The sequence below is a fragment of the Lagopus muta genome, chromosome Z (genome assembly GCF_023343835.1).
Source record: "Lagopus muta isolate bLagMut1 chromosome Z, bLagMut1 primary, whole genome shotgun sequence".
In the NCBI taxonomy this organism is placed as follows: domain Eukaryota; kingdom Metazoa; phylum Chordata; class Aves; order Galliformes; family Phasianidae; genus Lagopus; species Lagopus muta.
Window position 1 is genome coordinate 32379041 of NC_064472.1, and position 27565 is coordinate 32406605.

Consider the following 27565-nt stretch of genomic DNA (forward strand, 5'->3'; position numbering starts at 1 on the left):
TTGATTCAAAAGCCTGAAAAAGGTGCTCTGCATGTAATATTCCTTCAGCAATTGGGAGTTTCTGATTTCTAGCTGTGTGAAGCAACAGCATCTGAGCTCACGGGGTTCCATAGAGCCTCTCAGGAATTGACTGCCATTTTATTTTTAGGCTAGCTGCCATTCTAACTTATGAGGAAAATGAGGAAAGAACTTGCATTCCTGGTGTTTTACACTGAGTCATCTTGGTGCTACTTTCTGGAGAATATTAGTTTTTTTCCTGGAGCAGGCAATAAGCAGACACTCTGCAGACACTATTGCCAGATCGCTGTCTAGTGCTGTGGGAGGAAAGAAATGCACAGGTGAGTAGTTTTCAGGTCCTGCAAACAACTTACACGCTTTTTAAAGAGCCAGCGGCATAGGTTTGTCTGCAAAATGGCAGGCCCTCAATTGACCCATGGCTTTTTAGTAAGTGGCATCACTAAACCGTGTGCAGGAAGACTTTGATTAACAGGCAGGCTGGTGGGATGTTTTCATTGGCCACAGAAGGGTTAGTTGTGAATTGGCTTACCTGGCAGCTGCTGTACTTACATCAGTGGGTGGGCTCTTCGTAACATGAACCTATGCTGAATGAAGAACAGCCCCATACAAAGCTGACGCTTGCTGTATGTTCTCTGAACTGCTTTTCTTCCTCCTTCCTTCTGCTTTTATTCTTGAATAACTGTTCTTTAGCGGTGGTTCAGTCTGCACTTGATAAAGGGCTCTTAGTCGTCTCTGCTTTTTGTTCTTCAAGTGAGAATGTAAGGATAAGGTAGGTTTTGTTCCTGAGAGATTGTGAGTAATTGCTGCATAGTTTTTTGTTATTGTTTAAAATGGTACATCTGAATTAATCTTTTCAGCATATTAAGCATAGGATTTTTCTGTGTGTTATCTTTACAGTGCTGCTGAATAGTAAGAAGAAACCTGAACAGTAGTAAATCCAAATAATCTTCAGGGCAGAATACAGAACAAAGCCATGTGCCCAGAAACAATTTATTATTATTATTATTTATTATTTATTGTCAGCTGAGAAAAATTGTTAGATTTCCAGTTCTCAATTACTGTATAATTCAACGTGGTTCTGTTCTACCAGTTTATTCATTACTGCAATGATAGTATTACCCTGAGCCTTGTTGAGGTGGAGGACACTGTAAGATTATAAAGAAAAATAATATAATGAAAGCATAAATTACATTGAGAATCACTAGTATGAATTTTTTCTTTTCTTGGACTACATCAGTGATTTCCTTGTCCATATAAAGTGAGTGGTTTGCACGATACCTGCATGGGCAATGAATTAGGCAGTGTTATAAGCCCTGGCTTTTGCAGTCTGCAAGCAGCAGAGGGATGGAAAAGATCAAGTCAAAACAAGTGTTACTCCTCTATTTCCAGGAGCATTTTCTCAGATTATTTTAAAGTTGGGTACAGTTCTTTCTGATTAATAATAACAATAAAAAAATAGGTACCATTTTTGAATCAGCATTACTCTGTACATTCTTAAAATAAAAAGGTAACTGATGCTCATACAGTAGCATTTAACCTAAAGCCTTAAGCCAGATAATTTGGCCTGCCTGTGGTATGGCATAGAATAACTTTATGATACAAAAATAGGGTAGTATGCAGATGTGGTGTTTCAGAGGATTCATGTTTTTGGGAGGCACTGTTGAAAAATTGCACTTCTGCTTGAAATCCTGATACTGATGTTATTGGTTTAAATTGCTGTTGCGGCCATAAGCAGTTGCAGTTTTCCATTCTGCAGTGATTTGCATTACTGCGAAAAATTCTCATTAGCTGTACCTTGGATTCTGTGTATACACAATAATTGTGTCAATAATTGCTATTGTCCAGTGATTGCTATTATTGGAAACTGGTAACTCAGACAGTGAATTCTTGAAGAGGCATTTCCCTGTGAACTGATTTTAGACTGAGCAATACTCTGAAACACCACAGATAATAGAATGCTAAAGGTTTGCCGTCCCTTCTGAAAATCAGTGCTTTGCTATTTGCACGTGGGTGCTGATCAGAAGTAGGAATTAGGATTATTTATCTTTGCTCCAATTGCCCGATGTTTTCTTGAGGGTGTGCTAAAAAAAATTGACTGAAATATGGGTATGTATGGATAATATGTTACAACAAATAGATGACAGAATCACAAACTGGTTGGAGATGGAAGGAGAGACCTCTGGAGGCCATCTGGGCCAACCTCCTTATTTGGGTAGGGACACCTAGAACTGCTTGTCTGGGACTGTGTTCAGGTGGCTTTTGAAAATCTGCAGGGTGGGAGATGCAAAATCCTCTCTGGCACTAATGCACCATCACTCACGTGGTGAAGAAGTGCAGCCTGATGTTCAGAAGGAACTTACTGTGTTTCAGTGTGCACCTGCATTGATAGATTCCCTCTGAATCTTTTCTTCTCCAGGCTAAACAGTCTTCATATGAAAGGTGCTCCAGACACTTCATCATCTTCATGACCTTCCACTGGACTCTCTAATATCTGTGCCCCTCACTTGTACTTGGGGAACCTAAAGGAGGACCCAGCACTGCAGATGTGGTCCCACAGCCCTAAGCAGGGGGCAAGGATCACCTCCTTCAACCTGTAAATGATACATTGCCTAATGCAGCCTGGGATACCTTCTTAACAGGAAAGGCACACTGCTGACTGCTGGCACCTGCTGTCCACTTACAGATCCTTTTTTCTTTTCCAGTTGGGTAGTCCCCAGTATGTTCTGGTGCATGGAATTGTTCATCTCCAGGTGTAGATCCTTGCAGAACTTCACAAAGTTCCCGCCAGCCCAGTTCTTCAGCATGCTGAGATTGCTCTGCATGACAGCATGGCCCTTTGATATGTCAGCCACTCCTCCCAGATTTCTGTCATCCAGAGACACGCAGAGGATGCACTCCCCTCCACCATCTGGATCATTAATGAATGTGTTGAACAGGACTGGACCTGGCACAGACCCTTGCAGTACATTGCTATTTAGTGGCTTCCAGATTTTGTGCCACTGATCGCACCCTCTAGGCTCTGCTGTTCAGCTCATGCTATAATGATTGCTGTAATATAAATTGCACAATAGATGATAATATATGATTTGAAGAGAAGCAAGAGCATACTGATTCCGGGATGTCAGAGTAGTCTGGTTTCTCTTCAGATCATATATTATCATTTGTCGTGTACTATATGATTTATATATTGTTCATAATACTGAATGTGTGATTGTATGCATATCATACTAAGAGGTTGCTCGTATCTAAGACGACTGAAAAATATCCAAGGTATTAAACTTTTCACTTATATAAACTAAATGGAGTAATATTTCTACTGCTGCCTGCTAAAGCAGTAGCTGTTTGTTTCTGAAAGTAGGGGGAGGATTCATCTGAGACTGTCAAGCACTCCTAGAAGACAGGGTTGAGGTCTGGCTTCCTAACACAGAGAACTTCTGCAAAATAAATGAATGCTACCATGCCTGGCCTCCCAGCAAGAGCTGTTCATGAGGAAATTGCATTCCTTCCATTTGTTTTCTTCAAACATGACTATAACCAGCAATGAAGTAGCTCACTGACTATCAATAACATTTACATGTTCACAATAATTTTGCATTCTCCTTCATCAGGCAATGAATAACTGTCATTGAGATAAAATTTTCATCTTCTCAGCTTAGAAAAAGGAAGTGACACCTGTATCTGCTAGGAGCATGCTAGCTTTTCCAAACTTTTGACTGATTTAAGGATCTTACAGGCTAATTTAGTTCACGATGACACTCTGCAGGAAAGATGCATGTAAATTAGCTGTTGCTGCCAGCTTTTGCTTCCCTTGAAGTGCAGTTGGAGTACATTAGCTGAGTAAAAGGCTCAAATTCCTGCTCATTGGTCAGGAAAACATGAGTTTCTTGTCAGCTGATGGAGAGGATTAAGAGAAAATTTTTGGACTTTATTGGTGTAAACAGAACTTCTCTTTTGTTGCTCTTACCTTTGGGTTTTGTAATCTTATCCTTTGCATGTTTCATTTTATTTTCTTTGGTAAGCAAACACTTGAGTCAAAGTTTAAGAGATCTGTGCAAGATTGAGTTGTTTTATTCCACAGGTATTTTTAATGAGGATCCTGATCTTCTTTGTGAGTACTGTTGCCATTGAAACTCCCTGAAGAAAAATAACAAACTTGCAGAGTCTGAGGGAAGGAATGTGTGAGCCATACCTCCAGCCAGCACTGGTCAGGAAAGATCTGACTCAGATCCCTCAGAAGGTTATAAGAGTGGCTCCCTTGACTTTAAGTCAAAGGAGATGACAACCAGCTGTTTTCTGAAGTTTGGAGCTGCTTCACTGCACTGGTTAGCTTAGGAAAGCTGTGGCATACAGAAGTTGGGGATGAACTGCCAGACCACAGTATTAATTAAACCATGTTATCAATCACTGCAGGAGAACTGCGCATCATGGCAATTCAAAGCCAAAACAAACTAAATGTGAAACAACTTCCTACCACCGTGCCTTTGTGCAAGCCCTCTTCAGTCATGAGTTCCATCTCTGGACACAGTGTCTGCATTTCCTGCTTGACACCTTTGAGTTAACAACTCTGAAAGACTTCCAGACATAAATTAGCATTCATTATTTGTTTCTGGGAAAGCATTAAAATGATGTGGGATGCCAGAGTGTCTGATTTTTCCACTGTTTTCCCATTCGACCCTTTTTGGTCTGCTTGTACTTCTGCATCCAGCCTGTCAAACAACTCATGTTCCTTGGCTGCTCCTCCACTCCTTCTTTGCCTTTTATTCTGATGAAGTACCTAGACAATATGGCCCCTTGCTTACTGTGAGTTCTTGAGACACCTCCCTGCTTCCAAGTCCACCACAGGAGGCTGTTTCTCTTGCCTTTTTTAGGCCCTGTTTGTTAGGCCCTGTGCATATGTTATGATTGTTTTGAAAATACACACTCCTAGTAAGCCACAGTCTTTGGGAACCTTGCAGCATGAACTGAACAACCCCTCCTTTTGTGCCAGAAAGATCTTGGAAGCCCACAGTAGAAAGGTACAATGGCTGTGCGGGTAAAAAAGCACAGGCTTTCCTGATTGTCTCTACTCTGGTCACTTGTTTGCTTAAGGGCTGTTTGGACAACAACAACAGTTAGAAATTATGGAAAATGGATGCATATTTTAATTAAGTAGTGTTTACTAGCTAACAAATTATATATATATTGAAATTAAAGGTTTCTATGTCTTTTCCTCTCTTACTTTTGGCTGTATGTATTTCACTTTGATCTGTTCCTCTCTTCTGTTATATTGCTGTTTCAAGGTTGCACAACCACACGTGATTAATATTTTATAGAAATACAGTGTGACTGCTATATTTTGCTTTATGAGAGAGAACACCATTTCCACCACTTTGAATGCTGCTGTGCATACAGTCTGAATAGGTGGACAGAACAATGCTTGATTGTCCATATTTTGTTTATTCTCAAGAATATATTTATGGCTGGAGCTTTTTTTTTTTTTTAAATGGATGAATATAACTTCATCTTAAGTAGTTATTCAGTCCTGCTGCATGTGTATGGGCATGCTAATCATCACAGAATGGCTTGGATTGGAAGGGCTTTCAAGGATCACAGAATCACAGAACGGCCAGGGTTGGAAGGGACCTCAAGGATCATGAATCTCCAACCCCTCTGCCACATGCAGAGCCACCAACGTCCACATTTAATACCAGACCAGGCTGCCCAGGGCCCCATCCAACCTGGCCTTGAACACCTCCAGGGACGGGGCATCCACAGCCTCTCTGGGCAGCCTGTTCCAGCACCTCAACACTCTCTCTGTAAAGAATTTTCGCCTGACATCCAACCTCAGTCTCCCCTCCCTCAACTTAAAACCATTTCCCCTTGTCCTGCAGTTACCAACCCTTCCAAAGAGTTGATTCCCCTCCTGTTTGTAGGCTCCCTTTAGGTACTGAAAGGCTGCAATGAGGTCACCCTGAAGCCTTCTTTTCTCCAGGCTGAACAAGCCCAGCTCCCTGAGCCTGTCTTCGTAGGGGAGGTGCTCCAGTCCCCTGATCATCTTTGTGGCCCTCCTCTGGACCCTCTCCAACAGCTCCCTGTCCTTGCCTCCCAAGAGCAGAGTAGAGGGGAACAGTCACCTCCCTGTCCCTGCTGGCCACCCGTCTTCTGATGGAGCCCAGGATACCATTTGCTTTCTGAGCTGCAAGAGCACATTGCTGGCTCATGTTAAGCTTTTCATCCATCAGGACCCCCAGATCCTTCTCTGCAGGGCTGCTCTCAAGGACCGCTCCTTCCAGTCTGTATGGATGCCTGGGATTCCTCTGGCCCAAGTGCAAACCTTGCACTTTGCTGATCATCAGGCTCCAACCCCCCTGCTACATGCAGGGCCTCCAACCTCCAGATCTAATAAGTCACATTCTTGAGATTACATGGGAACTGACTGTGCTTGCGCTGCTGATATGAATGTCACAAATTGTTAATTATAGCCTGTTTGCATATGACAGATTTAGTAATAAAGGAAGTATTTTTCAGTAATATGATTTTATTTTTTAATTTTTCCCTGAGCGTCCAGAGGTGAGGTAGTCGGACTTTCCAAAATTGGATGTCTTTCTTGTTTATATAAATGTGACTCAGATCTGCTTCTATGTGGCCAGAGAGGAGGAATAGAAGTAAAATGACCTATAGTGGCTTGAGAGTAACATCTGCAGAGCAGCTGCATAAACCTATTTGTCATATCAGCATCTAAAACCAGAGCAAGATTTATCTTAGAAACTTTGTCTGATAAAGTAATTTGGGTAGCTGAAGTGTTTTTGTATGTAACATTTGAGATATTTTAAGTCTTTGTAACACTGATGCAGACTTTTCTTTCTCGGGGTCTCTGCAAATCTGCCTCCTTTTATTATGAAAGCATCTTTTATGATGATAGAAGATAACCAGAGTGCAGATGTCTTAGCAGGTACAGTACAGATAGATGCTGAGTATGGTAATTCTTAGGGGACAGGAATTTTTGTAACTATTTGTAGTGATTTTAAGACTAGAATATGTGGTGTGTGAAAGTGCAATGAACTTTTTCAGTGCCCTCCCAGGTTGTGATATCCACCCAGAGCACTTCTCTATGAGGTAGAAAATCTATCAGGAACACAACTGGCTCAGCTGTGTGGCTGTCAGTGGTTCTGCTCGGTCTTGGAACAAAACTTAATGCCTTCATTAGAAAAGAGACTGTGACTGTTAGGAAAAGAAATGTGAGACTGCATTCACATATGTCTCAGTATCTTGTATTTGGAACTACAGATACGACTTAAACTATACAGCACCGTTTATTTTAAGGAAGTATAGACTTGCTGACATGTTATTGAGGTTTAGGAGATGAAGATGTTAGAATGGCATGGAAGAGCTGTGTGACAACAAATAAATTATTTTGCTTCTCTTTCTACCCTTGAGCAACAGTGGCTTTTGTGGAAGAACTTCTGGTAACACAGTCTGCTGACGGTGAATGTACAGCTTGTAGTGAAGTGCCTTGCATGTAGGAGTGTATTGAAAAGCCGAGGAATAATTGCAACAGTGACCAATGTCCTCCCAGTCCTTCCTTCCAGTTGGAAATCTAACTGCAGTTTTCAGCTTTACATTTCTCCGTGCAGAAATAAAATAAAGAAATCCCCAAGCCCCATTGTTTTAAAGTTACTGACCAAAAGAATAAAGATGGTCTTCTGGAAACCTGAATTATTGGGATGCCCTGGAAATGTCGTGCTGCAAACAGTGTTACCTGGATAGGGTGCCATTATGTGTGTTCTGACTGCTCCTCCTTGAGAAGTTTTCTGATGGAGATTTAAAGGCAGGTGTCCTACAAGAACAGTGCAGTTATGTGGGGTTCTGCCATTGCTATGAAGTTGCTTCGTTATTAAAAACTGCAGTGAACTCTTTTGATTTCAACCTTTTAAACTGTATCCTAATGAAGCATTTTGCACATTCCATGGAATGTAAGGAAGCAGGGAAGCCTGCCTTTCTGTGTAATTGCAGTTTGTAACACTTCTATGCTGATGCCCTTTCTATTTCCAGAACTGCTATTGAATGGTCATAATCTCCTGACAGAGGCTGTGGAAATCCTCAGTCTGTTAAAATGGAGGACATTTAATGATCCATCTCTCAAAATTGCCTTTCCGCATTCTGCCACCAAGGGAGCTGTGAGCACGTTGTTGTCACCACAGAGATAAGGTAACTTCCTGCTGTTTGGTCTTGCCAGGTGGCTAACAGCAAGCCTTCAGTAGACAAACTCCAGACATTAAACACTAAGTCTCTCTTAGACTAACATGAAGATTATTCAGTTGCCATCTGCAGGGTTTATTTAAGACTTCAGTCGTCAGTTAGTATGTATGTAACTACCTCGGCTAGAAAGAAAGTACTCTCCCTTGCATTTTTTTTCTTCCCAATAATTTATTCTGTGTAAATAGACTGGTTTCTTTCTCATGTCGTGGCATGACATGACTGTAGTATGGGAGGAGGAATTGGACGCGTGGTGAAAAGTCTTTTGTATGCAAATCTAATGTGGCAAATTTACATACTGATTTTGGATGATTTGGGAATGTGGGTAGTGGCTCTAGGTAGAGTCAACTAGACTTGTTAGTTTAGGCTTCGTGCCAAGCAGCAGGAATTGCAAAAAGATGGATGAATGGAAATAATAGGCTAAAGTGAATGGACAAGGAGGAGAGGGAGAAGGTGGTTGTGCTATAAGCCTGGTATAGCTAAGTACTATTAATAAGTACTATCTCCAAAGATTTGTATGACCCAAGGAAGGGTCTCAAGGTTATGAACCTGTGAATGTTTCCCTGCTGATGCTTGTGCCCATCGGTCTATGTGGGAGGCATAAGCTTTGAAGTCTGAGTACTGTGAGTACTCTGAGTTAGAGTACACTTCCTCAAACGTCTAACAGAGATGGACAGAGAATTTGAGTTAGTAACACACACTAAATTTACTCCTGACCATAAAAGCCAGAAGTGTTAAATCTAGCAGTCAGCTCTCCAAGTCATAATCTGTTTTAAGACATGCTGAGAAGTGAAGTCATGGTTTGCACTGGAGTTGAAATCATGCCTTATGTTCTGTGTACACGTTACGTTCAGATCAATATCAGCGTGGCTGAACCTTTATTTTTTGTTTATTTTCCCTAAGGCTTTTTCATTATGATTGCCTGGACAGGAACTTTCATCCATTGTTGATCAAGAAACACTGATTACGTACCAGAAAATGTTTTGTATGCAAAATGTGTGCAGCCAGGGATGTTACGATTTCAGTTCTTTTAAGATGCTTTGAAGAAAATTTTCTAGGTGCTTCTACTAACTTGAATTAAAACAAAACAAAACAAAACAAAACAAAACAAAACAAAACATAATAATAATAATAATAATAATAATAATAATAATAATAATAAACAAACTAAAAAACAGGCTGTTAAATGTTTTTTATATGTTATGTGGATGATGTTCATCTGAAAACTGAATATTCTGAGATATTATTATTCAGGTGGTTGTCTAGTTGTCTTCTTGCCTGGAAAGTATTTTCTGTGTGTAGAATTCACTGGGAGGTGATTCAGGATGATGAAAGAACTGTATTAGCGAGGAGGGTAATTTATTGGCTCAGATTCTTTTGCATACATTCTTGACCAGTTACTTAACTTTTATAAGTAACGAAATGTTCTTTTAATCTCACTGTTGAAAAAATGTAACACATTTTCTCCCTTAAGACAAGACGCGTGATTTAAATTCATTTGCTGGAAATCTTTTTAAATTAGCATTCAAGTAGAGGGGAGGTATGGATCCACCCAACATAAAAGTAATATGTCAGGAAAGTTTCAGAAAGCAGCGGGTATTGCTTCCCCCACAGATGAATTCCTGACGCTCCCTGAAAACTCTGTACTGTGCTGCTGTACTTGGGGGAACTTTATGCAGTGCAGAAGTTCTTCAGTTAAATGCACAGAACATGAACTCACCACTGTAGTATTTAGTGCTGTTTGCTTAGACACGAGAAGGCCTTTCAGTAGACAGAGTAGAAATGTTTTTTAAGGAGTTCTGCAGATTAGACTAGACTTCTAGATTTTATAGACCTGAATGATTTCTTTACAAGAGGAAAAGCCCTGCCTTTTTTTCCCTCTCAGGATAGCTTATGCTCTCTGCCTGAGGTTGACACAGGCGCTGGGTTCTGTTGTCCCGTTTGGCCTTACAGCTTCTCTGGAATCAGGCAGAGCCAATTCCTGTCATGGTGGGAGCCCATCCTGGGGTTCTTAGCAGAGCCCCTAGGATGCCTTTACAAGTGGCTGTAATCTGAGGCCTTTGGCCAGAAGGGGAGGTGGAGCCAAAGGGTCAATTTGGGGGAAAGATGGGATAGGGAGGGCATTACCAGAGGTGATGTAAATGCATTAAATTAAAACCAGGATTAAGCGCTAAGCTTAAGTGGGGAGATGCTAAACCATGGATAGCAGAGCTGCTTTGGCTGGCTGTCCTGTACCGTGTAATCTGTGCAGATAGCAGCTTTAATCACTAGAGGCCCTGAGCTGATGGCTCCTGAGTGCTACCAGAAATTAATTGCTTGGTGCCACAGCAGCCCCTCCTTGTTTTGGCAGCTGTTGATGTTAATTTCAGTACTTGCTGGAGTGTCCAGCTGTCTGTGCCTTCTCTGCATAACTCACGCCCTTCTTGATGACATGTAAATGAATTTGGTTGTTACATAGTTTGAATCAGTCATGTGTCTGCTCTGTATCAAAGTTTCTTCATCTATAAAACAGTTGTTTTTTTTTTTTTTCTTTTGACTTAAATGGGCATAGATTGGACAGAAGATTCCTGACAGTTTGTTGTTTGGTTGCTTGCACAGATGCAGAATGGGTGGGAAATCTGGAAAGTATCTGTAGGCCCAGAAATGGGAGGTGCAATACATGCAGTACCTGATCAGTTACAACATTAGTGACACTTGTTGATGCCATCCCCAACTTTGTCATGTTTGACTTGCATGGAAAATGCCTGCATTTTGTAACCTGCAGTTGGGTAACCAACAAGCAGTACTTGGCATTACCTCAGCTCAAGCAGTGTGTTCAGTTTTGGGCACCTTAATACAGAAGGGACACTGAGGTGCTGGAGCAGGTCCCAAGAAGGGCAATGAAGCTGGTGAAGGGCTTGGAGAATGTGCTCTATGAGGAGAGACTGAAGGAGGTGGGGCTGTTCAGTCTGGGGAAAAGGAGGCTGAGGAGAAACCTTGTTGCTCTCTTCCAGTGTCTGAAAGGTCTCTTCTCACTGGTGACAGGTGACAGGATGTGGGTAAACGGCCTCCAGTTGCACCAGTGTAAGTTTAGGTTGGATATCAGGAAACACTTTGCGGAACGGGTTGTTAAGCACTGGAATGGGATCCTCAGGGAGGTGGTTGAGTCACCATCCCTGGATGTGTTTAAAAACCATTTGGATGTGGTGCTCAGGGACATGATTTAGTGGAGGGTTGTTAGAGTAGCATGGTTAGGTTGCGGTTGGACTTGATGATCTTAAAGGTCTTTTCTAACTTGAGCAATTCCATGATTACATGAAAAACAGCCTGGCACCAGAGAATCCTTGTTTGTTTTCTATGATACATGTTTTCAAATGTTCCATTATGATGCAGAAGGCAGTAAACTGGGAAACTGTCTTGCATATTCTTACATCAGTCCTGGAATTTTCAACTAAAACTAACATCAAAGAGAATGGATCTGGTGGACTGCACTGATGGAGCCATTGCTCTAGCTGTTGAAAACACCAGGCAGCTTGAGTACTGATGGCACCACAGGGTTTTTGAGTTAGGTATGTGTTCATCTCCTCCTTTGCACTTAAGTCTTTTGGTTTGCTCTTACCGTCACAGAGATGTTAGCATGGAAGAAATACGCAATTTAAAAAACCTAAGAGCAAGAAATAATTTGCTTTTTTTCTGTATTTCATCGAGTTACCCTGCCGTTGTGTCATACAAGAATACTGAAAACTTCCCTCCTCATTGAAAGGTACAGTTTAGGTGTTTGTTAGGAAAACACTGCTTTCCAGTGGGCTGTAGCAACTTTGTGTTGGTGCCCTGAAGGTAACATACAACCAGGTGGTAGGTGCACCTGGAACACTGTCATCTTCCCTGATCACCCTGAAGAAGATTCTTACGGCCAGTAATGTCAATTTCAGAAAATCACCTGTTTTCTGACTGCCTGCAAGGTCTTCCTCAGACCTTCCCAAGCTCTGATGTTAAGCAAAGTATGTGTTTTAAGAACATTTCCTGAACAGCTTAAACACGTCCCCTTCCCCTTCATGCATTTAGGATTTTTTTAAATTTTTTTTTTTGTAAAATGCTTTAACATTTCTGCTAATATTCAAGTTAGAAATCCCCAAGTTAGTGCCAAGGCAAAGCTCCGTGGACTGAAACAGTACTAAAACTTAAGTACGTGTAGCTCCTAGGAATGTTTCAGTTTTTCTAAGTTTGTATTAAGAACAAATCTCTCTTTATCACTTTAAATTCTTTAATTTTAGAAATTGTTGAAGACAGTGTTTTCCAATCAGTGTGCATCGACAGCCTTGGTCAAAACACAGTACTTCTTTCTAGTATACTTATCATACCAAAAGCATACCATGAAGTCACATTGCAGTAAGTTGGCACAGTGAGTTTTGCAAGAACTGAACGTCTTTAGAAAAGTGATTAAGTAAACTTCCACATTAACATTTTAATAGCTATAAAAATGCTGCTTCCAGCTCCTACAAAACACGCTAAAGAGATATCCCCACAAGAGCTGAAAAACTATGCACAAACAAAGGTGAGTATCATAGGAAGACAGGTTTTATACAAATGAAGCAATTAAGCAGTTAAAAGTATTTACTTTTTCCTGCTACTAACTAGACAAACATACAGTAGTCAGATAAAAATATACTACAACTCTAAGTCCTGTAACATATAGGAATTTCTAAGTTTCTCTTCTAAGTGGAAATTCTGTATTTTGAAATGTGTTACCTGTTAATACTGGACAAAACTATTGGCAAGTGTTTAAATACTTTCAAACCAAGATTAAAGGGGTTTTTATTCCACCAAAAAAAAAAAAAAAAACAACCAAAAAACCCAAAAACATTTTAAAATACTATGCTTATAAAATTATTTAAAACTTTCAGCAGTCTATAGATTTCAAACGCAATTCAATTCGAATTAGAAAAACAAAACAACTCCAGTGGTGTCATTTGTTTTCAAAGGCAGACTCTTTTGCTGGCTTTTCAAGCTCTTTCTCTTCGCCACACGTCCTAGAATTACAATAAAAGAACATTAGTGACCATGAAAAAATGCCAAAAGCAAGTCTTACACCCGTTTTTTTAAATACAGATTAAATTATATTGATACAAATTCAGCAGATGAAGCGTGGAAATTGAAGAAGGTACGGATACCAACTGTGTGCCCTCTTTTAAGTGGACTGTCCCCAGACATGAAGCTAAGGTAGCAGAAACCTATACCACACGAATGAGTATGAAGAGCTGTGAGGAGGTGCAGCCATTCAAAGGTCAGTTTGGGTTCTCTTCAGGCAATCCTGCAGAGTCCAGAGCCAAGCATATCAACTCAGATGGAAAAGCAGTCTGGCTTTTTTCTCTGCACTTCAGATGCACATTTAACATGTTACTGCTCTTGGCGGTAGCTCCAAGGCTGAGGCAACCTTGGGAAGCACCATATGATTCTACCAACAGAAACTGGTTATTAAGTACAAAATCACTACAGAAGTATTAGACAGCTTCTGTCTTCCAAAATTTTTGAAATACGTATTCAGAAGGGTCTGAATGTGTCTAGCCTCTTATTTACAAAAGGAACAAAATTCAGAAGTGAACATGCAGGCTCGCACTTGAGAAGTTTATAAATTACATGCTTATATTCAGGAGTGGGGACAGCACTTTGAACATTCATGTATTTCTGGTTATTTTGAGTACGAGCTTCACTTCTAAAAAACAGAGAACTGTTCTAGTATGTAGCTTTCTTGAATTGAGACAGGTATGCAGATGCTTTTCTCCATCCGAGGCATTGGTAAGAGGTTTTACAAGTTCTGTTTTATGTTCATTGCTTGTTAACAGAAGCTGTGCAAGGTTTTAAACAGAATATGATTGATTTCTTTGTTTACAAAGGTTAAGGAAGTGTTGGGGAGTGTGCAGTTCAAGGCCACAGCAAACACCACAAACACTTCAAGAGACAAATCTTTATTGGCAGAACACGTGACCCCAAAATAACTCATTCGTGGAATATGTATTTGCAAGTCCTACATATAGAGTCACAATTACTGAAGTATTAAGATTTAAATCGTGTGGTCTCTGTGGTGCTTATTCTGAAACTACTATATTCAGCAGCCTGATCCACGCTTGTCATTTAAGTTTGTGAAGTAGCTGCTGTAAGCTTTTTTTCTCCCACTATAGCATCAAGCATGCACTCAAATATTCTTCCTCTTTTTCTTCTAATAGCAAATATAAAGTGAAATCTAAGATTATCTTTTTTTTTTTGCCATTGGAAGGTATTTGTTATTAAGCTTGGAACGAGTAAGAAAAGGAACAGGCAATGAAAAAATTTGTACCTTGGGGAACCACTTAAGTAATCATTAATTTCAAATACTTCTACAAATATACTCTCTGGACAACTAAACTGATTTGCTATTGATTTCAAGTAACTCAGTATGGTACTAGTGAAGTGCAACATCTATGTTTTCACCACATCTCCCATTAAAGCAGCATATTTTACTCTGTAAGTTGTGCTGGGAACCTGCACTCATTGCCTTGATTACATTCCCTTAAGGCGCAGCTTGCTGGAGGCCAATGATGTGAGATTCTTGTCACTAGCTGAGAATAACCAAATGTCATTTCTGAAGGGTGTGTAAAAAGACAGCATTAATTTCAAGGGTATCTCTCAGCTAAAATCAATTTTGCATTAAAAAAAAAACAAAACAAAACAACCTTTCAACACCATATTTAGTTTTTTCAACACTAAATTGTCAATATTATGCTCATTTTTGCAGTTTCAATTAGAAATATAGCCAGAAGAATGCCAGGCAACTGCAGTTCCTCCTAACTGTGTGAAAAAGGTAATGAGAGGAAAGCTTGCAGTAATACATACTGCTAGACAAAAAGAATCCCCTGAGAACAAGTACAGAAGTGCTCAGGAAAGAACCAAATTGGTATTCTGTGTTAAGGGTAAACTTTGGCTTTGGCTCTCCCCCTGTCCCTACTAAATTTTATTATTTCTTGTGTTCTACAAGAGTCTGAACTGCATTTTCAGTGAGGCTAAGATTCAAATATTCAGGAGGAAAGTATCTGAAATTCAATCAATTCAAATTCAAACATTCCTATGGCCTCTCATTTAGAAAATGTAAATGTATCAACTGCTGTAATGACGAGCTCTAAAATGTTAGAAGTTTCAACTCTAGCCCACAGTTTACTTGCATTTAGCCAATAATGGTGACAGTGAAGGACTCAAGGGGATGGCACAGAGCTGCATCAGAGTTGGGATGGGCTTTAGGAAGAGGTTCTTGAACAGGAAGGCAGTCAGGTACTGAACAGGCTCCTAGGGGCAGTGGTCAAGAAACACATGGACAGTGCTCACAGAAAAACGGTTTGAATTTCAGGTGAGCCAGGTGTTAGGATTCAAGCCCTGTGAGTCTGTTTCAACTCAGGATATCCTATTCCACCACTAATTTAAGAGGTTTGGCTGCTGATCAGAAGAAATCCCTACAGGAGAAAAACATTTGATGAATTTCATTTGTTTCTGTAATGTTTGGTTCAGACATAATTTGAGTACTCTGAAATACAATAAAAAGTCAGTACCTTCCTCTGTCTCACTGCCTGCTGTTTTTCTCCTAAGAAGATAATCCATACTTTACTTACTTCAATCTCCTCAACAGCAGTGATTTCAAAAATAAAATTTCATCATTCTTTGAAAAAGAGAAAAATTTTTTGAGAAAAAATGCGAAGAAACTAAACATCACGCAAGGAGTTAAATCTATTCATATTCTATTTGCATCATTTTACTGTAACAGAACAAATCCTTAGCTCATTAAAGTCATTAACTCACTTCTTCTTACTACCAACTTCATGTTTATCTTTCTTTTCTTCACCATTCTCTCCATTGTGCTGTGATTGGTTGGTGTCTTGAGTTTCAGGCCCTCCATTCAGAATCTTTGAACCTTTATAATGAAAGAGTAGAGGAACAATCAATACATCAGGCAATAAAACTCCGCTGTAAGAAACCCCAGATTAATTTCTTACCTTCAAACTCCTACACTGTAAATGTTTTCTCCTCACCTTAATAACTAACAGCTGAAATAATACAAAACAAACAAATACCACATAGTGTTTCAGCTTCTGGAAATTCACCGTAATGAGTTTCATCACAATTTTCCTGATGGGAAATAAATTCCTGGAGATTTCAGGTTCCTGGCTACAAATAATAATATATATTCTGACAAGTGAGAAAATACTCTTCAGCAGTGCATTCTGTTCATCACTCTACCTCAGGTAGGTACTTCATGTGATCCCACCTGCAGCAGTACATCATCTCTGTGGCCCCCAGAACAAGAAAATGGACCTGGTGGGGTGTGTCCAGAGATGGTCACAAGGGTATCAGGGGGCTGAAGCTCCTTCCTTACAGAGCAGAGGCTGGGTAATTTGGGCTTCATCAGCCTGGAGAAGAGAAGGCTTTGAGGAGACATTCCTGCAGTCTTCCAGTACTTAAAGGGGGCCAGCAGCAAAGATGAGGAGGAACACTTCATCAAGGAATGTAGCAACAGGACAAGGGTAACAACTTTAAACTGAAAAAATGTAAATTTAAATTACACATTAGGAAAAAAATTCTGTATTATGAGGGTGGAGAGGCCTTGGCACAGGCTGTCCAGAGAAGCTGTGTGTGCCCCATCCCTGGAGGCATTCAAGGCCAGTTTGGATGGGGCTCTGGACAGCCTGACCTTCTGAGCTGGTGGGTGGCAATCAGCTCACAGCAGGGGGGGGTTGAAACTAGATGATCAGGCAGATAAGGAGCCTCCAGGGGCAGCTGGGGCAGAGGGGACAAGGTTAAGCCTTGCTCTCCACCAGCATCACCTGCCCCTCAAGTCACTGCCCTCGTGGAGCAGTACAGCTGGGAACGTGCGGTAAGATACAGCCCAGGCTGGGCACAGGAGGAAGGTGCAGGCAAAGTACTGAGGGCAGTGAGTAGAGGGGGGAGGTTGTTTGACACTGCCCCCACAAACACTGCCCATGGGAGATGAAGCCTGGAGAAAAGCAGCAGAGGCATGCTCCCCACACTCCTGGGGTGCTGCCCTTCTGACAGGCTCCCAGGAAGGTGTGAAGAGCCCTGGGGAACCTGTCTGTAGCCCTACCCAGCCCATTCCTGGGGCTGCTGTCTACTACCGACCTTACTTCCAGTAACTGCTGACCTCAGCGAGCTCACTGCCTTCCTACAGCTCACAGGGCTGAGTGTAATAGTGCTAGTGCTGATATATATGCATATGCACATATGTGTATATACTAGTTTTACATATATAAAACTACACACAGACACTGTATACACAGACAACAACAGGCAGTGCCAAAATGGCAAGAAGAGAGAGGAAAGGGAAGGAGGGCAGAGTCAGACATTTCCTTTATAATAAAAAAGAAAGGCTCCACCTAAATGTGAGTGGAGTCTGAAGTCACCTATAAATATCCATCTAGAGAGAGCTGGATGCACAGAGCAGAAGGGGATATGGGCTTGTACAATGTCATCATCCCGGTATGAGCTGCAGTCCATGGGATCTCAACTTCTTCTGGACTTCTAGTGCTGAATAAGCCACTGCAGGGTAATGTTTATGCTTTCCTTTTGTTTGCAGGACATGGAGTAGCAACGAACCTCAGTTCTGCATGGCAGATGGGCTCATCTTCTCAACTGAGCTCTTTCTCATCCAAGGCACCAGAGAGATCTCCCTTGATCGCCAGTACCAGGACTGGGATGCTCTGGAGCTGCAGTGTGTCTCACAGGTTGTGAAGTTCATTCTTCAAGGCCCTGAGCTTCTCCTGGGCAGCAAGAGTCACTATATACACCATGGCTCTCACTCCACAGTAGTATGGCTCTCCCATGCTGTGAAAGTAGCTGGTCACCTACATTCTCTTTGAGGTCCTCCTCATACTGAAGCCTACCTTTGGGACTGTGTCTTTGTTGAACCGCTCACACACAGTGACAGTGATGAAGGCAATCTTTGTCAGCTGTAGCCCCACTAGAGTCAGCACCATCTCCTCCTCCCAGAAGAGCACCTGAAGTGAGTCCAGCAGCTCACTGAGAAGGGCCAGCATGCTGCTGCAGTGAGCTCTCCAGGTTATACCATGCACAGCTGGGTATACTCAAGATGAGCACTGCAGAGCAGGCCGAAGTGGGTGGAACTGTGCTGGGCCACACCAAACCTTGCCATACCTGTCGACCATGCCACAGCTCTGGTATTGTCTACATGCAACTGTCATAAACAGGAAAATTACGCATCATCTTGACTGCAATTATGTGAAATATGCAGGATAACTAGGGAACGAGGCCTAGTTAGCATGAGCTCATGAGAGGCAGGTCCTGCTTGACCAGCAAAATCTCCTTCTACAACCAGGTGACCCACCTAATGGATGAGGGAAAGGCAGTGAATGTAATATACCTGGACTTTAGCAAAGCTTTTGACTTAATCTTCCACAGCCTTTTCCTGGAACAGCTGGCAGTCCACAACAAAACAGGCTGCATGGCCAGTCCCAGAGAGTGGTGGTAAACTGAGTTAAATCCAGCTGGTGACCAGTCATTAGTGGTGTTCCTTAGGGGTCAGTACTGGGGCCTGCCCTGTTCAATATCATTACTGATGATCTGGACAAGGGGACTGAATGAGCCCTCAGTAAATTTTGCAGGTGACACCAAGTTGGGAGGAAGTGTCCATCTGCCTGGGGGTAGGAAGGCCCTTCAGAGGGATCTGGACAGGCTCATCAACAGGCTAAAGCCAACTGCTTGAGCTTTAACAACACCAAGTGCAAAGTCCTTCACTTCGGTTATAAAAGCTCTATGCAGTCCTATATGTTTGAAGCAGCCAGCAGTGTGCCCAGGTGGCCATGAAATCCTCCCTGAAAGGAGGTAGTAGCAAGGCAGGAGTCAGCCGTTTTCCCAGGTAACTGCTTTTAGGATAAGAACTAAATGGCCTTTGGTTGTGCCTGGGGAGGTTCAGCGTGATTATCAGGAAAAATTTCTTCTCAGAAAGAGTGGTGAGGTATTGGAACACAGTGTCCACAGAGGTGGCAGAATCAGTGTCCCTGGAGGTTTTCAAGAGTCATGTAGATGTGGCACTTCTGGACACTGTTTAGAGCTGTCACAGGCATGGGTTGATTGCTGGACTCAATGATCTTAATGGCCTTTCCAATCTTAATGGTTTTATGCATAGGCTCTATTACTGTAAAGTTAAAAATCCTGCTTTGACTTCACTTTCTGTTATGACTACATGTTTTGCTTTGGAATTACAGGAGAGGTTGTTTGGAATAAGTTCTTGAGGAGTGCAACTTTAGGTTTAAATATGAATTGCCAATTCATTTTGCTTCAAGTTAGAGATTTACGAAAAGAACTTCTACTGCATTGTCTTGCTACATGAAGAAAAATACAGAACACTGTTTATCTCAATACTGGCTAATATGGATCTTTAATATTAAAATTTAATATTAGAAACTGAAAACACCTACCTGTTTGGTCCTTTTCCTTCTCATTTTTTTTGTTTGTTCCTTTCTTCCACTGCTCCTTGGTTTTATTGGCTTCCTCATGCTGCTTCTGCTCTGCAAGTGATTTATTTAGTACTTGAGAGAGAACAGAATCTCCTTCTCCTACCAGAAACATGGTCTTGAACTTGTTATACAGCATTGTAGATTTCTCCATGATAACTTGGCTAACTTTGAACTTCCGTATCTGTAATCAAAGCGATAAAAGAAGTAGCTTCACTTAAGTACTTAAATACTTGTGTAAAATTCACCAAATGCTAGACAAAATTCCCATTTTACCTTGAAAGGAGAACAGACTTCTATACTCTCTGAGAGGAGTACACAACACGTGAATTTAAAATACTATTTACTTAAGTAATACTGCAGATCTTACCTTCTTGAGTGTCAGAATCATCTCTGTATGTTTCTGAGCCTGCTGCATTGAGACTTGAAGAGATGCCAATTCATCAAGAGCCTCAATACACCTGTTCACATCCTGCAGATAAATACATTAGTCTGACAACTTCACTCAAGTGTCAGTAATTCTTCCTAAGTTATACTGAATTCACTTCCATATTAAATAATTTCTTACAAAATCCTTAATTTTACTTTTTAATTTTGTAACAATCTCTACCATCAAGCTTGCAAACACAAAAAGTTGAAATACAAGTAGTATTTATGTATTAATTTATATACCTTTATATTTATATTTATATATATTTATATATATATTTACATATATATATTGAATAACTTAAACTAACAAAGAAACCAACTTCATACTTCCATTATACAAACTCTCTGGTCCTTTTGTAATTCTAGTGCTACATTACCTAGGGCTGTTCTCCAAATATTCAGCCTTTCTCATTCAAAGTTTTTCACAAGTGACCTGCCACTAAGAAACAAAACAAACAGAGTGGACTGCTTCTGACAGACAGAACTGTATAGATTATTCAGTCAAAAGCCTCATGAATGACACTACACAGGGCACTTAGAATTTCTTCCAGTCCCCAGAAATTTCCCCCTAAACATGAATTTTCAAAGGCTAACTGGAGTGGATGCACAGTGACGTGCAGCATCCCCGGCATTCTTGGGTTTACTCCACATCAAATCACACTTGATTTCCTTTTCATGATTCCTTCTCATCTGTTTTTTCCCCAATGGATTCCCTAGCCCACTCAGCAGCAAGCCTACACTGTACAGACTACTTTTTGCTGGTGATATATGTGATGAAGCTTGTGTTTCACTCCAGATTCTATTCCAGGTGGATTTGGGCTTTCCTTTTAAAAGCCCAGCCACCTATGCTTTGACAGTGTCATATTCCTCCCCGGTCACTCGTTCCTGTTTTCACTTCCTGTATGCTTGCTTTTTGTGTCTGATTTTAGTCAGCAGCAACCTTTTCATCCATGCTGCCTTCCTGCCCCATTTATTCATGTTCTTGCTCAGCAAGACGGACCAATCTGAAGGAGGCCAATTCCTGCAAATCAGTCAGATCTCTTGTTCCCCTTTTCTCTCCTGGAAGAGCTCCTAAGGGATTCTTCCAAGCAGGTCCCTTCATAGACCAAAGTCTGCTCTCGAGTCCACAGTTTTGATCCTTTTTGTCAGGCTCCCTTTTCCCAGGATCCTGAACTCCACCATCACTAGTCAAGATAGCCCTCAATCTTTGTACCTGATTAGTTCCTTCACTAGGAACCAGGTCCACAAAGGTGTCTTCTCTTATCAACTCATTGATCCTATGTCAGGTAATTCTCACACTCCAGAAATTTATTGGATCGTTACGTAAACAATGTGTTGAGCTTCATTATATGTCAGGGTGGTCTTACAAGTACCCGAAACTTTGAACCTAAGGTATCCTTCACCTATCTCAAGAATCCACTCTGTGCTTCCTCATCTGGTGATCTGCAGCAGATTCTTTGACACTATCATCCTCATTTATATATCCAGCTATTGATCTTGACTATAATTTCTTAGCTGTCTTATCAGTCTCAGTGCAGAGATCCCAAGTACTCCTACTAGTCTCTCCCCGATATTTCCTGTCTTGTCTCCCTGGCACCTGTCCTTCCACAAAAGCCTCTGTCCACCCATATGAACATTCCAGTCCCATGAACTACTCCAGCAAATTTCTGTGATCCCAACAACATCAGAGACCAACAACTGCAGACATCTAATTCTTAATTCCTCAGTGCATATGCATTAGCCTGCATACACTTCAGAGAGGCATCCAGTTGTGCTAACCCTACCAAAAAATGTAAAGCCTTCTTCATAATGTGTTGTTGGCACTCCCTCATTTCTATTCATTTACTTGTAAATCAGCAAAACAGTACTAAAATGACATCACTACAAGGTCAGTTCTGTCCGCATCACCCTCCATTATTTATTCCCATCCTGTTACATCATTTCTTCACTTTTTCTTTCACTGCTGTTTATGGTTTTAATTTCTTTAACCAGCCCAGGTAGCCTTTTGGCAGTGGTAACTTTCCTGTTATTCAGGTAGATCCTCTTGACTCTTGCAGTCCTTGACCTTTATATAGTTCCCATCATCAGAGCAACCAAATCCTGTTGCTTACATCAACTCCAGAACTAAGTGCTAATCCACAGAATCAATCCATTCCTTCACAAGCCCTTTCCCCTCATTAGGAGGATAGAGAGTACCACCTGGGTCCCCATGCACTTAACCATCACTCTCAAAGCCACACAGACATGCCTGACCCTTGTAAATCTCCCTTGGCTGTAACACTGGTGCCCAACATGGAAAAACAGCAGCTGCTAATAAATAGCCTGAGAGTCAGACAAGCCTCAGCCATCTGTCAGCACTGTTCCAAATCTAGAGCTCCCAAGAAGCAGCAAACAACAAGCAAGAAAAGCAGATAATGATACCACCCCTTACACCAAGCAGTCTGCCAACTACCACGCTCACTGCTTCCTGGTGCTCCTGCACAGCTCAGGCTGAGCTAGCACAGACAGCTCACTTGTCAGAACTCTAAATTTTTCTGGCAGATAACTTATGATTAAGTATTTTTAAACAAAACTGATTTTACTTACCGGCTCTATATCTTAGCATCTATAGCAACCCCATTTAAAGAGCACAGTTCTCTTTCAAAGTGAAAAAAATCCTTTAATTCTCAGAATAGTAATTAAAAATAAACATGTATGCCAATTAATTGGAATTTTATGTGCAAGTTAAAAGATACATATACTTACAAGATTATCAATTTTCAGGGAGTTTTTAATCTCTGCATGTATCCTCTGAAGCCTAGAATCCATTGATGTTTCTGAAGATTAAAAACAGTACGCATGAATATTTGATAATCTCATCATCTCATCAAGTTTGTGTTTGTAGAAACCTTAATAAATCTGAGTATCACAGAGAAGGAGGAAAAATGGACAAGCAGCCTACTTCAGACGACCATGCACACATAACCCTTGTGATGTATTTATTTACAGATGTGATTTTTTTTATTTCTTTTTTTAATTGGACACAAGTAGCAACCTATATAGTTTTCACCTTAGAAGTTATAAGTTGAAAATAATTTTCAATTTCACTTTTGGGATATCATCCTCCGTCAAATTAGAAGTAAGTTTCAGTAAATATTAACAATTACTAATTGTGAGAACTATCTGGATATTACTGCATTTGTTTTTTGCAAGTTGGACATATTTGAAAACGCAAATAAAGTGGCCTGTAGCTGCTTGACAGGCTGGAAGGAGAAGCATTCATGTCCAATTTTGTGCACTGAATGCTTTTTTTTTTTTCTTGTTTCTTTTAACCCATATGTAGTGGTACATGCTTCGAAGTGCACTGCAGGCAATCAGAATTTAAATCCAGCCAATCTTGGATGAGTTTGGAACTATTTTCCCCCCTCTGCCAAAAGTAGAACTGCTTGCAGTCCATGCTCATACAAGGACTGCCCGGGAAGTAATGCCTCCTATTTCATTATGTTGGCCTACAATGCCAGAGGTGGATGTTGGTGGTGTATGGCAGTTGAGGCTGAATGTTCCCAACAATATTTTCTTACACGTTGTTGCTGTGTGGCAGATGGCTGAAAAGGGGCAGTCTGACAAAGTGGTGTCTGACTTGAAAGTCTGGAGAAAGCAAAGATGTGTCACCAAGTTCCTCCATGGGAAAAAATGGCACCCACTGACATTCACTGATGCTTGCTGAACATTTTCAGAGACAAATAGTGGATGTGAGCACAGTGGGATGGCGGCAGTGGTGTGTTTCAGCAGTGTTGAGAACAACATGAAAGACAAGCCACATTCCAGATGGCCACACAGACTATTGTCCATCACCAGTAAAAATGCACAGCTGATGATGGTGACCATGTTGAAAAATAGTGTGTTTTTGCTGGTACTTAGCTCTATTCAAATAGTGTTTCTGGTTCTTTCTCTATGGAAATAAATAGGAGGCATTACTTTTGGAGTAACATACATATAGTACAAGCTGCAGCTAGTCATTTGAATTGCTCTTAAAAACAGGAGTACTAAAAAAGGAATGTCTTATCCTGATGAAGGTCAGTTTGCAACTGTGGGTTAGTAGGCAAAACCACAGTAATCTGAATCTAAGCCTCTTGCTTAGGAAAAACAAGCCTCTTGCTTAGCAAGCCTCTTGCTCAGTAAAAGGTAATATCTAAATACTCAAAGAGGTCCCAGTTATCGTGTTATAGCAAAAATGGAAATTATTCAACAAAAGAAATTAGAAGTTCTTGTTCACCAACAGAAGAAATCATCTGAAAAAATATTTAAAATATTGAATAATAGAACAAGAATAGCAGAGAACTATTCTAATGCACTTAGAAAACAACACAGAAGAACAAGAATGCATTGTCATACAGATCTGAAGGAGAAAGTCATAGATCAAACAATTTGGACTGAGACTCCAACTTCACCCTTAGCAGTAATTATCTCATCCAGGCAGTCAGTTCTCAGAGTTCAGGATGACCCACAATATTCTGTTTAGCTTTATTAAACTAACCTCTCTTCTTCTCCATCTTCTTAACTTCTGTTTTCTTGCCTTCTTCTTTACTCTGCCTATCAAAAATGTTAAAGTGTTTTTACAATACTGTAAAAGTCTGCTCTTTAGTCTCTTTTCCCTCCACATTTTAGATGAGCTGCTATGTTCTACAGAGATAGTAACTCAAAACATTAGCATGCAAAAAACATGAGCTAAACCCTACTTTTCAAAGACCGAAATAAATGATTTCTTTTTTACTTTGACATTATATTGCTGTTAAATCTCAGTGTTCCCCAAAAGCAGAAAATTAAAAGTTTAGAGAAACAACTAACATTTGTAAACTGTACTGTTTTGGCTGCATGTAAAAAGTTGGGGAAGTGGCACAGAAACAAAGCTTATTTATAGAGGAAAAAAATGCCTAATATGACAAAAAAAAAATTACACTACTGTTTAACATTACTATTGGGAAAGATTACAATTAATTTACTTTTAAGATTATTATAATTGGTTCAAATGTGATTTTTTTTTTTCTAGTGCAGTTATTACAGTGCATGTATCCTAAAACTGAACTTCAATGTATCATTGATAATTTAAGTCTTGACAGAAATATTCCTGGCTCTTTCTAATTACCTCACCAAAACCAAACTTTTTGTAAGTCCCAGCTAATCTCCATCTCAAAAAGAAGAGGAAACAGGCAAAAGTCTTTCAAGCTAGCTGTGTAACTTTTTATTTATTCAGAGAAGAGTATTAACCCTGTTTCAATTTACAATTTCCCAGTCTTGTCTTACTGACAGGTTTAAAAGCCTCACTTTTTAATCTGTATATTTCAATATGCCATGAATAAATATCAGCATGCATCTATAAAATTCTTCAAATCTACATCTTCTATGTTTCCTTTCCATACTCCATCAAGTTACAGACAGCCATTAGGACATACATAAGGCTAATTTACTTCAACTGGTAGCACAGACAATGCTTTTTGTTCAAAGCACTGTTATTACTTACATAAATAGTAATCCAGTAGTTATAACAGACATGAGAAGAAGTAGATTAAAACAGATGGGAAAGGCAACCAAAGAAGGATAGGCCTATATTCTGAATATTAACAGAAAAGCTTGAAACAGCACAAAAAAGAAGTGCTTCTACTTTTAATCAGTATTGAGAGTTGTGCTTCTAGATACCAGCTACAATTCATTATGCATTCATTAAAATTAACTGCTACTCCCATTTCTCTTAAACTAAGCTATATGTATCCCCTAGAACATAAAACACAAAAGCTATTTAAAATCAGAGACTTGATTACTGTAACCAAACTAATACATGACAGTTGACTGCAGAAATCACTTTATGCCAGATTTAAGCAGTGATATATTAAGAATCGCTGAGAACAATTTACTATCTCTGGAGTTGGAAATACTTAGGCTTCCTATGGGCCGGTAAAATAACTGTTAGTTTTTCATAGGAGTGACAGGAAGAGGAGGAAAAGAAAGGGCAGGAGGATCAAAAACTCTAAACCAGAATCTTGTTGATGTACATCAGAAAAAGTAGAACTGCACAGCTATGAACAAAGCAGACCATAATCCTCTTCCTGCTTCTCAGAGTTTTTACCTTGTTCTCCTTTTCTTCTGCCCTCCCACCAACTGTGGGGATGGGAACATCATGCTTTTGAAGTGATGGCTTTTTCACCCATTTGAGGACAGGTCTTGAGAATGAAGTGAATTTCCTCCTATTGCCCTGCCCCCTCTCCTCCAGTTCATGGAAGGATCTTCTCTTCACTCTTAGACTTGATTCATTTGTGATAATTTATCTTCTGATTGCAGAGTACTCTTAGTCAACTGGCTTTGCAGTGCCAGAGCAGAATAATAATTTTTTTTTCTGTTTTGTCTGATAGTGTGTGCTCCAGCTGCTAGAGAAGGAAATGTTTTCCAGGAATCCCTACACATTCCACGATGTGATTAAAAAAAATAATCCATAAACACGGATTAACAGATCCTATCACTCTTAATCAAATGTCTTAAAGACAAATATTCAGAGCAGCTATTTGACTTCCCTTTTCACATGTATAGTCTAAATAGAATGCAGGAGCTGTCATCTCATGGAAGCTCTAACTGACTGAAAAATGAACATCACTTTATTTCTAGGTTCAGTTCTTCCCATCTGCCCAGACTTGTATACACTGATTTAGAAGGGCTTATCACTCTGTCCACTGGAAGTTAAAACTGACCAAAAAACAGGCAGATGGAAAAAACAAAATACAGTACAAACCAGCATGGTTTTTTTGTTGTTGTTTGTCTTTTTTTTTTTTTTTTTTTTAAACAGGTATCTCTTTCTCTTCCTAGTTTCAAAGTACTCACACAAGCTTAAGACATCCTTTCAAAAATACTCACAGTTCACTTTCTCCCTGTTCCTCTTGCTTACGTTTTCTCTCTGTCCCCTCTTTCTCATGCTGGCCTCTCATGATGTTTCTTCTGTGAGTTGACTGCAAGCTTCTTCCCCCTTTTTTCTTCTGGTTTTTTTTTTTGTGTTTTTGGGATTGGAAAGAGAAAAGAGGTGTTTAGATTACCGAAAAGAAAGACTACTAAATCCTTATCTCAGGAGTCATATAAACCTGCCTACACACAGAGAGAGAATTAGTCTACAGCAACTGTTCAAGGAACAGCCTGACAAGAACTGGCTTTCTATGCAACTAAGTACGAGGCCTTCTAATACTGTTATCTCTGGATATTATTAGTCCTTCCTCACTCCTTCCTTCTCCAGTAAGAAGAAATTATCCTGAATACCACAGAAGCAAAGAAATTGAGATGACTAGGATGATGTCAAGACTTTCAAAAACTTATTTCAAGCCAAGTATTCTCTTAGATGTACCCCAAAAAAACAAAAACCAAACTTCTGCACT

At 40.3% G+C, this 27565-nt stretch overlaps 1 protein-coding gene and 1 pseudogene across 1 annotated transcript in view; both read right to left on the minus strand.

Moving 5' to 3' along the window:
• Positions 1-13057: 13057 nt before the first annotated feature.
• Positions 13058-27565, minus strand: part of PSIP1 (PC4 and SFRS1 interacting protein 1) — a 34993-nt gene continuing 20485 nt past the window's right edge. Inside the window, exons 10-16 of the mRNA XM_048931239.1 lie at positions 27057-27175; positions 24691-24746; positions 22920-22990; positions 20113-20214; positions 19707-19926; positions 16057-16168; positions 13058-13262 (exon numbers count right to left, since the gene is read on the minus strand). Of these exons, the coding sequence (XP_048787196.1) occupies positions 13199-13262; positions 16057-16168; positions 19707-19926; positions 20113-20214; positions 22920-22990; positions 24691-24746; positions 27057-27175 (744 nt within the window). The 3' untranslated portion in view covers positions 13058-13198. The remainder of the gene's footprint in view (positions 13263-16056; positions 16169-19706; positions 19927-20112; positions 20215-22919; positions 22991-24690; positions 24747-27056; positions 27176-27565) is intronic.
• LOC125686801 (ADP-ribosylation factor-like protein 8A) lies at positions 16175-19696 on the minus strand (annotated as a pseudogene).